This window comes from Elephas maximus, chromosome 22, assembly GCF_024166365.1.
Source record: "Elephas maximus indicus isolate mEleMax1 chromosome 22, mEleMax1 primary haplotype, whole genome shotgun sequence".
In the NCBI taxonomy this organism is placed as follows: Eukaryota; Metazoa; Chordata; class Mammalia; order Proboscidea; family Elephantidae; genus Elephas; species Elephas maximus.
In genome coordinates, this window is record NC_064840.1 from 1053596 (window position 1) to 1067814 (window position 14219).

Below are 14219 nucleotides of genomic sequence, written 5' to 3' on the forward strand. Positions count from 1 at the left end.
CTCTAGCTGCATAGTTAATACTTGCTAAAAAACAAACATAAAACTTAAAAACAAACAAACTCTGCAATTTCAACCTCTTAACGTTCTAATCTCTTTTCTGGATCTTACAGGGTTCTTTCAGAACTGAATTCTTGAGATATGGAAGAAACTTTTATCTCAAGTCCAGCAATTACTTTTATTTTGATTTTACATTATAGGTTCTTCTGTTAAATTCAAGTACAATCCAGAATTTAGTTCCAACTTAATGTTTTTCTACCCATGCACCCAGCTTTTTACTCTGTATGGATGCATGCAGAGCACCTCTACGCGCTGTCTTCTCTTTCCCTCGTGACAATGACCTCAGTCCTTCCCGCCGTGTCAGTGGTGCTCACCTAAGGTTAGTAGCAGTCATTTCTGGCTGGTAGAATCTCAGATCACGTTAAAAAGAGGGACTGGAAAGTAAAGCACTTCAAGCTCAATATGGTTTGCAGAAAAGAAGAAAATACCATAAATGGCAACAGCAAAACCATGTTTAAAAAACTGGGATCGTGGCAGGGAAACATCCAGCCTAGCCATGTGATACGATTTAATTTCACTTAAGCTATTTACAGAATGAACACTGTGTAAAACCTGAGGCGGCCTATCATTTTAAACAATGGTGTGCTGGGACAGTGGGCAGTGTTTCAGCATTATAACTCCCGCATAATTACATTTATTGTATTCTTCTGTAAGGATTCATAGCTAGATATCAGAGGACCACTAAGTAATAACAAAAAATAAAGGCCATGAAAAATGGTTCACTGTCAGACTAATAAATGAAACAAACTGTCAGTGTTGCATATGTATACTTAAAGAGCTTCTAGAAAAATATTCCTTACACATAAAAATAGGTGCTTTTCTTCCCAGGCTGCCGAAACTCTATCTGTAGAAAGTAAATAACAAAGAATGACTGAGTGTATTCTACAGGTTATTAAGTGCCAAGTAATTATGAGAAAAGAGTAAAAGCACAGTGGCTGCACCACTTCCAGAGAGTCACAGCAGGGCCACCCCCACGAGGTTATGAAGGAAAGAGACGTTCTGGGGACGGCTTCAGCCTGAACGGAATATACCAAGAGCTGAGAAGACAGTCTCCAACGTAAAGCCACGAGTTTGTAAACACTCAGCTCTGGATGCAGCTTAGCTCCAAATTAAGCAGCATATAAATCTGTGCCTTTTTGAAAAGAAGGTAAAATACGGTCTTATTGTAAAGAGCTCAAGTCCTCCCTGGGCTTCCTCCCCCAGGCCCTGCCCTGCCCTGGCCAACCACTGCTCCTGGTGGCCTGCCGTCCTGCTGGGCACACATGTCCCTTCGCTGCAGTGTCTGACACCGACGGCTGTCCCCTTTACTCTCTTCCTGCCTGTCCTGCTGGGCACACGTGTCCCTTCGCTGCAGTGTCTGACACCGACGGCTGTCCCCTTTACTCTCTTCCTGCCGTCCTGTTGGGCACAAGTGTCCCTTCGCTGCAGTGTCTGACACCGACGGCCGTCCCCTATACTCTCTTCCTGCCTGTTCTGTTGGGCACACGTGTCCCTTCGCTGCAGTGTCTGACACCGACGGCTGTCCCCTTTACTCTCTTCCTGCCTGTCCTGTTGGGCACACATGTCCCTTTGCTGCAGTGTCTGACACCGACGGCTGTCCCCTTTACTCTCTTCCTGCCTGTCCTGTTGGGCACACGTGTCCCTCCACTGCCATGTCTGACACCGACGGCTGTCCCCTATACTCTCTTCCTGCCTGTCCTGTTGGGTACACGTGTCCCTTTGCTGCAGTGTCTGACACCGACGGCTGTCCCTTGTGCCCTCCGCTTCTTTCCTCCGTCAGTATGAAGCCCCAGGTCACGCATGTCACGCTCTCGCCTCACAGTGTGGGCAGCCCGCTGTCACGTGTACGTAGGTATTTATGCTCAGCCTGCCGCAGCGACTCAGACTCTGACTTAGAACGAGTACTATCGCAGCATCTCCCTACACACACATCTGTGGACGGAAAGAGACACCCCGGATCAAACCCGGACATGCCCTGCCAGGTGTCCACCACACGAGGGGTGCAAACTTACCCCAACAACGCACAAGAGTAACCCTGACATGCCCTGTCAGGCATCCGCCACGCGAGGGGTGCCTGTACTGCTTCCTCCTTTGCTTACGAGACAGCCGAAGACCAGCATGTCACTGCAGGCCAAATCTGCATTTCTTTCATTTAATCTCTGTAATTTAAGATACGAAAATCTTACACACATGAAATAGCCTTTTTAACAGCCTGGAAATCTCGATTTAAGACTTAAATTCCAAAGGTCCCCCGTCTGCCCTCAGGGCAAACTCCCTTCTACTATGAAGCCTCCGTGTTCTTTATACACTGGTTGCAGTCAGCTTTAAGTGAAAAATGAAGCTGCATTTTTTATAGAGGTTAGTGTCCAAAGCCAACAGATGTAATGCCCTTTAGTGGCTTGTGTGGGTAAACCTTTTAAAAATCTATGGCCATTGTGACCCCTGTAAATTATTCATACTGCAGTTCATTTCTCCACAGGGCCATTAAGTTTGTTTTTCCTATTTGACTGTAAAAGCTCTTTATATGTTAAAGACATGCTTTTTTTTTCCTGGTTTCTCAATAGTTCCGTTGTTTTTCACCAGCTGGGTTTACGAGATGATTTTCATCGAGGTAAAAGCACCCTCACTTTACGGAGAGCCCAGGGTGAGGCTGACGTGACTAGTTTCCAAGTGGCTCTTTCCCAAAGGTGCTGCGTTACTAAGGCATTCCCTCCTTGCAGTCTGTATGTCTCTTTGCAGGGCCTTATTTACTCGTTCTTTCCCCCTCAGGGCTCTGTTAATTTTTGTGCTAGCACTGCTGTGGTAAGTAAAAAAAAAAAAAAAAGTGGTAAGTAGAGTGAAGAAACTCTCTGGGCCGACTTGCTGGCTTGCTCTGGGCCTCATTTCACCGGCTGGATGCCAATGCTGACACACCCTGGACACCAAGGAGAAGGCTCTCTCCAGACCTGCGCCCGGCTGCTGCCAACAGCACTTTTACAGTTAAACTTATGGCAATTACATACTTATTTAACATTTATGCAAATGAAATTGAGAGAGAAAGTGAATCACTGTTTCTGTGAACACTGAACCCTTTGGAAAGACCAAACAAAAGGCAAATTGTTTAAAAAAAAAAAGTGTATAACTAGAGAAGGGATAAATGATTGCAAAAGCCTTGGAGTCAGATGATAAAGATGAAGACTTCTGCCATCGCGGCTGTGTCACAGCCCCTCCAGGGGAGCCTCACCTGGACGCCCCGCTCTGTGCCTGGGGATGTCTGTATGTGGCACAGGCAGGTGGCCTCCTCGCGGGCAAGACTGGTGAATGGTGTGTGTGGGTATTTCTAGTCAAAACAAGATGCTTCTGACCCGATGTTAACTGTGCTGCTGCTGCTTAAAGCACCAGCTGTCCTGGCCCGCAGAGCACTTCTACTGTAATAGCACATTGTACTGCTACAGGGCACGACTCCCTCTGTGCCTCTGTTTTAAATTTTTCACGTTCTTGCTCATCACTTTTTCAGATAACCACAGAATCATCTTGTCAAGATAAAAACACACCATCCCACAAACACTCCTCAGGTTTTCACTGTGTGAAATCTTTAAGGATTCTCCTCATTTCCCACTCACGTTCACTGTGACGTACATGTAGGTACCTGTGTTTACCGCTGTATGGCTACTGTCTCCCACACACCTGTACAACTGCTCCCTCGGACAAAACGCAGGTGCTTCTGGACCTTTATTCCTCAATTTTCTAGGTACTCATTCAGTAATGAATGGGTTAGGTCTTGGTTAGCCACAAACATATGCATCCTTTCCTTCATGAAAGCCGAGAGTTTGCACCTTTACTGTTAGAGTCATGAGGCAAACGTACTAGTGCGACGCTGGGTGCTGCCCTGCACAGGAGGCCGCACCCAGCTCCTTTCTAGAACTCAACTTCCTTAGCAGCAGCAGACAGAAGTGACACCTACTGTCTCTACCGCCACCTGTCTGAGCTGGGTCAGAAGCGGACACGCTCACCTGTCAGCACAACTGCTGGTTTCGCAGGCCGTGGCAGGTAGCAGAAACTCTGCTGGGATAGCAGCACAACTCCCAAAGGATGGTGGGAAATCCACACAGAGCCCTGGACCCTCCCAAAGGATGGTGGGAAATCCACACAGAGCCCTAGACCCTCCCAAAGGATGGTAGGAAATCCACACAGAGCCCTAGACCCTCCCAAAGGATGGTGGGAAATCCACACAGAGCCCTAGACCCTCCCAAAGGATGGTGGGAAATCCACACAGAGCCCTAGACCCTCCCAAAGGATGGTGGGAAATCCACACACAGCCCTGGACCCTCCCAAAGGATGGTGGGAAATCCACACAGAGCCCTGGACCCTCCCAAAGGATGGTGGGAAATCCACACAGAGCCCTAGACCCTCCCAAAGGATGGTGGGAAATCCACACACAGCCCTGGATCCTCCCAAAGGATGGTGGGAAATCCACACAGAGCCCTGGATCCTCCCAAAGGATGGTGGGAAATCCACACAGAGCCCTGGACCCTCCCAAAGGATGGTGGGAAATCCACACAGAGCCCTGGACCCTCCCAAAGGATGGTGGGAAATCCACACACAGCCCTGGATCCTCCCAAAGGATGGTGGGAAACCCACACACAGCCCTGGATCCTCCCAAAGGATGGTGGGAAATCCACACAGAGCCCTGGATCCTCCCAAAGGATGGTGGGAAATCCACACAGAGCCCTAGACCCTCCCAAAGGATGGTGGGAAATCCACACACAGCCCTGGATCCTCCCAAAGGATGGTGGGAAATCCACACACAGCCCTGGATCCTCCCAAAGGATGGTGGGAAATCCACACAGAGCCCTAGACCCTCCCAAAGGATGGTGGGAAATCCACACACAGCCCTGGATCCTCCCAAAGGATGGTGGGAAATCCACACACAGCCCTGGATCCTCCCAAAGGATGGTGGGAAATCCACACAGAGCCCTGGACCCTCCCAAAGGATGGTGGGAAATCCACACAGAGCCCTGGACCCTCCCAAAGGATGGTGGGAAATCCACACACAGCCCTGGATCCTCCCAAAGGATGGTGGGAAATCCACACAGAGCCCTGGATCCTCCCAAAGGATGGTGGGAAATCCACACACAGCCCTGGATCCTCCCAAAGGATGGTGGGAAATCCACACACAGCCCTGGATCCTCCCAAAGGATGGTGGGAAATCCACACAGAGCCCTAGACCCTCCCAAAGGATGGTGGGAAATCCACACAGAGCCCTGGACCCTCCCAAAGGATGGTGGGAAATCCACACAGAGCCCTAGACCCTCCCAAAGGATGGTGGGAAATCCACACAGAGCCCTAGACCCTCCCAAAGGATGGTGGGAAATCCACACAGAGCCCTAGACCCTCCCAAAGGATGGTGGGAAATCCACACAGAGCCCTAGACCCTCCCAAAGGATGGTGGGAAATCCACACACAGCCCTGGACCCTCCCAAAGGATGGTGGGAAATCCACACAGAGCCCTGGACCCTCCCAAAGGATGGTGGGAAATCCACACAGAGCCCTGGACCCTCCCAAAGGATGGTGGGAAATCCACACACAGCCCTGGATCCTCCCAAAGGATGGTGGGAAATCCACACAGAGCCCTGGATCCTCCCAAAGGATGGTGGGAAATCCACACACAGCCCTGGATCCTCCCAAAGGATGGTGGAAAATCCACACAGAGCCCTGGATCCTCCCAAAGGATGGTGGGAAATCCACACAGAGCCCTAGACCCTCCCAAAGGATGGTGGGAAATCCACACACAGCCCTGGATCCTCCCAAAGGATGGTGGGAAATCCACACACAGCCCTGGATCCTCCCAAAGGATGGTGGGAAATCCACACAGAGCCCTAGACCCTCCCAAAGGATGGTGGGAAATCCACACACAGCCCTGGATCCTCCCAAAGGATGGTGGGAAATCCACACACAGCCCTGGATCCTCCCAAAGGATGGTGGGAAATCCACACAGAGCCCTGGACCCTCCCAAAGGATGGTGGGAAATCCACACAGAGCCCTGGACCCTCCCAAAGGATGGTGGGAAATCCACACACAGCCCTGGATCCTCCCAAAGGATGGTGGGAAATCCACACAGAGCCCTGGATCCTCCCAAAGGATGGTGGGAAATCCACACACAGCCCTGGATCCTCCCAAAGGATGGTGGGAAATCCACACACAGCCCTGGATCCTCCCAAAGGATGGTGGGAAATCCACACAGAGCCCTGGATCCTCCCAAAGGATGGTGGGAAATCCACACACAGCCCTGGATCCTCCCAAAGGATGGTGGGAAATCCACACAGAGCCCTGGACCCTCCCAAAGGATGGTGGGAAATCCACACAGAGCCCTGGACCCTCCCAAAGGATGGTGGGAAATCCACAGAGAGCCCTGGATCCTCCCAAAGAATGGTGGGAAATCCACACAGAGCCCTGGAACATCTCAAGCCACTCCCCCAAATTCCTGCCCCAGTTCCCCAGGTGAAGATGAGGGAGCTTCCCCAGCGCTGACTTGGGGTCTTTTTTCTCATCTGGGAGGCTGGACCCTCTCCTCTGGAGGATCTGCCCGAGAGTGCACATCCACAGCTGCCTCACTGGGATGGGGAGACAGGTCGTGGCACAGTCTCTGCGAGCTCGGGACCCTCCCTTCACTCTCCCTACTGCTTTGTCACAACTGTGACTCCAAGGGAGCTTTGCCCTGTGCCTGCTCTAAGCCACAGCCCTGGCACAGCTACTGTGAACTGCCCATTTCCTTCCAGGCTCCAGCTCCGCCCTGTAAGCCGCTCTCTCAGAGGGGCCATCTCAATCTGCCTCCTCCTCTTTGCAGGCATGCAGGCACCTGACTGTGAGCCTGTCCATAAACTGAGAAGATCCTAGAGAATCTGGACCTTTTCCTGACTCTCAGCCTTAGCTCTAGAGACAAACCCCGAGGGCCTGTCTCAGATCTGTTTACACAGACAGTTAAATGCTTCAACACTGCACAGCTTAGGGCACCATTCTCATTATGCACACTGCCCTTTACTATCAGGAAGTTATTTTACAAACGAGAAAGTACCACCTGCAACACCTGTCCTCAAAATCCTAAGCTATCACCTTTAATGGGCCCTGAGAGACCTGTGGGTGCCCCAACTTCCCAGGTGAGGACTTACAAGAAGCATGGTGGGTACCGTGCTCCGCTTTCTGCAGACACCACAGATGGACACAGCTGGGTGATCTCGAGGGTGAGGCCCATGTGATAATGGGAGTCCCATTCTGAGTCCCAGCAAGACCTCCCCGGCTTCTCAACAGCAGCCACCCAGCCTGTTTTTAAGAAACTGCTGTTCAAATCCCCTGCTGGAACTGCGTGTCTTTCCTTTCCAGGCGCTTACGGCGTTCCTGGGCTCCTGTATGGGCAGCTCCGTGCACTTCAGTGTTAAAGAGCTCTGCTTCCATGTAGGGCATGTCCTCTTTTTTGAGGTTTAAATGATGTTTTCTCCCTTGTGTATGGTTTCTCTGTTCTTTACGATAAAGTAATTAGGTACTGTGGTATACTGTAAACTATACCACTCAAGAGATACCGACCCACGACCGGCCACGCTGTCACCTACACCTGTACTATTAATGAATCAGTTTTCTTAGCTGGACACACTAAAAAAAAGGTCAGCAGTGTTAAGAGCTCAGCTGCTAACCAAAAGGATGGTGGTTTGAATAAACCAGCCACTCCTTGGAAACCCTATGGGGCGGTTCTGCTCTGTCTTATAGGGTCACCATGAGACAGAATCAACTCGACGGCAATGGGTTTGGTTTGGTGGTTTAATACGAACCTTAACAGCATGGCTTGATGCACTAGCTTTACATTTTCTCCTAAATCACACTAAAACCAACAACCACTAAACCAAAGTTCTGGAACCACCTGGCATGGCACTGGAGTTGGCTGGCTCCGGGGGAGCTGAGAGCCCGTCCTAGAGCCTGCATGAAGGAGAAAGCAATTCTGTATGCTTGTGCCCATGGTGACAGACGCCAGCCACACAGCTCCTAGACACTCACATCCAGTCATCTGTTCCCAAGTTTAGGGTTTGTATAAACTGCCAGAGTACACCCACAGTCCCCTAGCTCTAAAACTTGTCACATGGAAAGAGTTATCGAAGTAAAGGCAGGCGGTAACAGGCTACTGACCGTATATGCATTTTTATATTTGCTGCTCCTTTTTAAAGGTTGTTGCAGATTTTTTAACTAAACATATCACCTTGATTTAAGTAGTTAACTAGTAATTTTAGTAATTTTCAAGAAAGCTTTCTTTCTAAAAACTTACCAGAATATTTTCCCAAGTGCAAAGTCCGCAATATAAACTGTTATTAACCCTCTGCTGAGAATTGCTTAAATGGCCGTGAATGCTATTCATTCTTTGTATAACACCAGTTGTTTAAGAAGCAGGAAGGTCAAGCACACCAGAGTACTGGAAATAACACACTAAAAATAAAGGAATAATAGATTGCGTACCAAAACCCCCAGGGAGGAAGACTGCTGTAAGCACATTTGTGAGTCAGAGGCAGAGAAGACAGACGCTGAGCACCTGGGGAGGACCTTGTGCAGCATGCAGCTGGCAGAGCACGGCTCACTCAAGCTCTCCTGTGGGTTGCCTCAAGGAGAATACCAGGTGGAAAGGTAGTGCCTTAGCTTGTCTTTGGATTGGCTGAGGAAGTAACTTTGAAATGACCCATCTACTTCATATACCATGTTCACAAAGACTGATGAGGCCCCCGCAGTAAGTTATAGTCTTTCTGCTACTCAATTTAGCGATATACTTTAACAACGCAAGAGGAGACCCAATGAGGGTATGTACGGACCTGGTCTCAACACCAATGGGAATCAAGTCATGAACCAACCAAGCCCTTGCTGTCACAGTACTTCAGATTTTCAGATTATCGACTTTGTTACTTTGTTCCTTAAAAACAGCAACACATACTCACATAAAAATCTGAAAATTAAAGTATGCATAGAGAAAAAAATCGACCACGATTCTATCAGAGGCAACTCAGCCTATCAACACTTTCTGTACGGTTCTCTGCATTTATCGGTTTTTTTCAACACAGTTAAGATCTTGCCATGTGAATAATTGTGTGACCTAACACCATACAGTGAATTTAAATAGACTTTATCTTGAATTCTAGCACAAAGACTTGCACTTGTGAACACCTTTGTCAATGACCGACTTGAGACGTGAGCTGGAGCCTGAGTGTCCACGCAGTAGTTGCAGTCTGGACCACTGTCTGCACCAGCCCACAGCCAACAGCCCCAACCAGGACTCCAGCTTCCCTGGCTACTTCACAGTAACGCCACAGAAACAAAGCTCACCAGGGGCTTCTAGATGTGGAAGTTCAAGAGCGCTCAGAGAATCACAAAGACAGGCCAAACAAAATAACCGAGAATTAGCAGATGAAGATGGTGATGCGGGCATGGGCTTGGTCAGGCACGTCAAGGAGGAGCCGAGGAAGAGAAAAGGAGGAGGACTGGCAGAGCCCCAGGGAAGCTGAGAGCCAGGCTGCGCTCCTGCGGCAGCTGTTTTCCCCAAGGGCTCAGACTGGGCTCCAGGATGCAGACACACTCGGTCATCTGAGGCACGCAGTGGTTGGGCAGAGCTGCCTCCCCTACAGTGGAGCTTGGAGCTGACCTTGACTTGCTGGGCCTTATGTGATTTAGACCCGAGTGCTGGCCACGGCTCTTCCCTGAGTACAGTCAGTGCATTGAGCTCATCAGGCCCCTCTTACTGGGACCTGACTGGATCCTGGCCTGGAGCCGTGATGGTGAGCCCAGGCTGATGTCCACTCAGAGAGCTCTCACGTGCCAGGCATATGCTGAGGGCCCTCGTGGGCAGACCAGCGAGGCCACTGGCTGAGGCCACACAGAGTGCACACGTGGCACCAGCTCACCCTGGGTCACGGCATGGGCCATTTCAGAGGCCCAGTCAGGTCCGGAATCCCACCTCCTATAAACGCCATCTTATTCACACCAGTGGCTTGGGATCTAGCCCTCCTTCTTAAGAGGAAGTATTCCCCCTCTGTCCTGCATCTAATTCTCCCTTTCTCCTGCTTCTTTTCTAACAACACAAACAGGTGAGCCTCTCCCACCTTAAACACAAAACCCTCTCCACAGGCACTGGGGTCCAGTACTGAGCTCAAGGTGAGCAGAGCAGAGCAGAGCAGAGCAGAGCAGAGCAGAGCAGAGCAGAGCAGAGCAGTGCAGGGCCCTTCCACAGCAGTGGGTGACACATTTGAGCAGTGCCAGGTGGCGTCGAGCACAGGAAATCAACATGCTGAGTGCTGGGCAGAGTGCCTCTGACTGGGGGGTGGTCAGGTCAGAGTGGGCCAAGGAACAACTGCACAGGCCGGCATCCAGGGTGGCGAGAGCTGGCATCTGGCGGGGGGGGGGGCGAGAGCCCTGGGGGTCTGGGAGTACACTGCTGGGTGAGGGGAGAGCAGGGACAAGGAGGTGAGACAGGAGCAAAGATGGCCATAAAGGGTGCACAAGCAGGAACACGGAGCTTTGACCCTGGGTGTGCAGGTGTGGAGGAAGGGTGTGATGTCCCCCGTCTGGACCTCACCCTCTGCAGTTCTGTGAGGTGTTGGTGCTCATGGCTCCCCGGGCTGGAGCTGGCTCTGATCCTTGCGACTTCAGTCAAACTGCTCTCACTTCACTCAGCAATCTGTTTACTGTAGAACCTGAGGACACGATGTTGCGCCGCCTCCCTCTGGGCAGCGCTCACATGGCGGCCCTATCTCCATGGAGGGCTGCGACAGCACCCTGTCCCATGTGCCTGCTGGGACGCCACCCACCCCATGGCCCTCTCCTCTGCAGCAGAGCCATACACAACAGCCGGCAAGCAGCACCTGGGCTGTCAATGTGCTTTTCATATTTTTAAAATATGAATCCATGGCCGACGTTTGTAAATTGAGGTATCTGACACAGACAGCGTGGATTCCTGCTTCTCTGGGAGAATCTGGAGCCCTGAACCCTGCTGTCTGGCATTGCCACGATCTGGTCTAACCTGCCGCAGGGTCCTGTCACTCTCCCTGCCTGACCTCCGCTGGGCCTGAGCTGGGCGTGGAGGCGGGCCTCCACTGTAGGAGTGTGCATCTAAAACCTGGGAGCCTCAGTCAGACACCCCAGTGCTTGCACTGACAAGGAACCACCCCCTCACTGTAAAAAGGGCAAAGATGGACTCCAAACAATGATTTTATTGAGAAAGAAGGCTGTGAACTGGTGCCCAAAGACAGTCTTTGCTGTAGTGACAGACCAATAAGACCATTGCGTAGCTTTCTGAGCCACCAGCCCGCCCTTCCCAGTGGCCCTGGCCTCTGGAGGCTGTGAACGAAGCCTGACCAGGACTCCTGGCCACAGGCCATGACTCACCTCGGGCCTCTGGGGCAGAAGACAAGTAGAAGCAATGGTGGCAGCAGGGACACGCAGGGCCTGTGGGAGCTGCGCCGTGGCCTCTCTGGAGCCTGCCTACCCTCTGACCTTACACACCTCTGCAAACCCTGTGTGACTTGCTGTGATGCCACTCAGCACAGGGAGGCTCCACCTGCTCCACAGCCTACTCCCACCCTCTCCTTAGGAGCCCTGTCTCCCACCTCGGCTCCCTATGGGAGCTCATACACCCAACCACTGACTGTAGGTGTGTTCCATGCATAAGTGCACCAGTGACAAGCAAAGCTAACAATCAAGGTACTGTCTCCCCCATTTCTATTCCTTTTCTGTGCAACAAAGTTTACTGGCTTTAGGAATTCAGCGGAGGTACCCGAAAACCACATTTAACTCATGCAAATTCAGTGCAGGCTCTGAAAAAGGAAACAAGACAGAAGGAGTAGACCTTCCCCTCAGTGAGTTCCATCCTGGCCAAATCTAAGGGGGGAGCGGGATGTCCTGGTCTCTACGGAGCCCCGTCCTCACACAACGCCCCAGCGTGAGCATCTCATTGTTAAGTGTGATTAAAGTTTTTCACGGTGTGCCACACATAAGGGCTGTACATACAGAAACGCACGCCACGTGTACCACGCTTTGTGAGTGCTTCACAGAATGTTCCGGAACAACCCTGCCTAGCTGTGACACGGTTGTTCTGCACTGACTGCAGAATCTAAACACCAGGGTAAACACAGCTGTGTGACACAAGATCTGCTCTCTGACTCGAACAATTAAAGACACTTGATTTCACTTCATCACTTAAAGAAATCACCCAGGTTCTTAAGTTTAAGGGTTTTGAGAACATGGAAGAAAGTTCACTCAAGTGATCGATTTTTAAAGCCTAAAAGTGCTAATTTAGCATGTCAAAATTATACAGTAGTCTACTGCATACCAGTGCCAAAAGGGAATGCCAAGAACACAACTATCATTTTTAGTAAAAGGTTGGCCCCAAGCGAAGAGCAGCTTACATCTTAAAACAGAATTAAGCTCTGGCTGAACGTCCGATAACTAAATGACAGAGATGAGCGTCACAGATGGATTCATTATATCGAACTTCCGTGAAAAGTCAACGGAACAGAGAAACACCAGTGGCTTTTGCAAAAGGTCCTTCACTCATTAAATATTTAATCACCAAATAAAATAACGAAAAGGAGCTGATATTGAGACCAAGGTCAAACACTTTAAAATAATTTCTTGAATAGAACTTCAAGATTCACCTTCAACTAATAATCTTAAAGTAATTAAAAAGATAAAAATAGCAGTCTGCGAGAGCGACTGAGAAGCATATCTGTGCAATGCCTGTCTGCTGTATCGTGCTGTCTCTCTCTTCAGAAAGCAGCATGGCAGACAATGCTGGGTGCCTGCTCAGTATCTACTCTCCCCCTTTTTCTCCTAACAGAGGGGGAGGCTGGTGAGATTTAAAGGAAGTCTGTGGTGTGGCTTCTGGGATGATCCTTAAAGAGGGGCTGAGTCAGCTGGCACCTGCTTCTGCCTCTGCCCCTCGTCTGCCCCTTCCCAGGCTCCTGTGGCACTGTGCACTAGACCTGGACTGTCTACCTGAGGGAGAGAGACCCCTTGCTGGGCTGAGCCACTGTCGTGGATCTGTTACATGCAGGCTGAGTGTAACTCAGCATAACACAGCCACGCGGGTCGAGTACTCACAGTCGGCAGTGTATTCCACCTGGGCGGGCTGTGCAGCTGTGCCCTCGGCCGCCTGGGAGGTGGGCGTGGCACTGTCAGCCTGGGCTTTACGAACCAGCGCTGCAAGAGGGTGATCAGGGTCCACTACCTTCAAAGGCTAGAGACAGAGAAAGGACATGGTCTTATCATTGTCTGTATTTTGAACTACACAGAACTCTTCTGTTGCAAAAAGGCCCAACTCAACTTTACAATACAGAATGTATAATTCTCCTTCTAGCTTTATCTCTAAAAAGCTTTCAGAATACTAAGGTCTTACCACATGCCTGGAGCCCTGGTGGCGCAGTGGTTAAGAGCTATGGCTGCTAACCAACAGGCTGGCAGTGTGAATCCACCCGCCGCTCCTCGGGAACCCTCAGGGCAGTTCTACTCTGTCCTACATGGTCACTGTGAGTCGGAACTGACTAGACGGCAACAGTTTAAACCACACGCTTAGGAGCCCTGGTGGCACAGCAGTGAAGCACTCGGCTGCTAACCAAAAGGTCAGCAGTTCAAACCCACCACTCCACAAAGAGATGTGGCCGTCTGCTTCCATAAAGATTCACGGCCTTGGGAACGCTACGGGCAATTCTTCTCTGACCTGTAGGATCGTTATGAGCCAGAATTGACTCAATGGCAATGAGTTTTTTGGTGTACCATATGCTTTCGAAAATATACACACAAATATGGACACCCATGGAGGTCCCTGACTGACTACGGTTAAGTCCTCCAGCTTGTTGTGAGTTCCAGAGGAATTCAGGCAATGGAGAGCTATCATCTCCGTAACAGGCAGTAAGGGAAGGAAGCAGAGACGACTAAGACAGCTACCAATAAAACCTCTGAAGTCACTGAAAGCTCGAAATTTTGTCCCTCCTGAAGGAAATCTGTGATTTGTAATCACCAGCAACTTTTAGCATCAGATCTATCAGGAGTTGTTCCCTCAAGGGGTAGGCCCACTGTATGACTTTGGGAAACGACATGTGTAGGCTGAATGGACTCCTTTTCATATCACAAACGGCAGAACGCAGGCATGCCTTAACCACAGA

General features: G+C 50.4%; 1 protein-coding gene across 4 annotated transcripts in view; it reads right to left on the bottom strand.

Moving 5' to 3' along the window:
• SFSWAP (splicing factor SWAP) overlaps positions 1 to 14219 on the bottom strand; it is a 79889-nt gene that overhangs the window by 51647 nt on the left and 14023 nt on the right. For all 4 annotated transcript variants that reach the window (XM_049865199.1, XM_049865198.1, XM_049865201.1 and 1 more), the window contains exon 7: positions 13159 to 13294. In XM_049865199.1, the coding sequence (XP_049721156.1) occupies positions 13159 to 13294 (136 nt within the window). The remainder of the gene's footprint in view (positions 1 to 13158; positions 13295 to 14219) is intronic.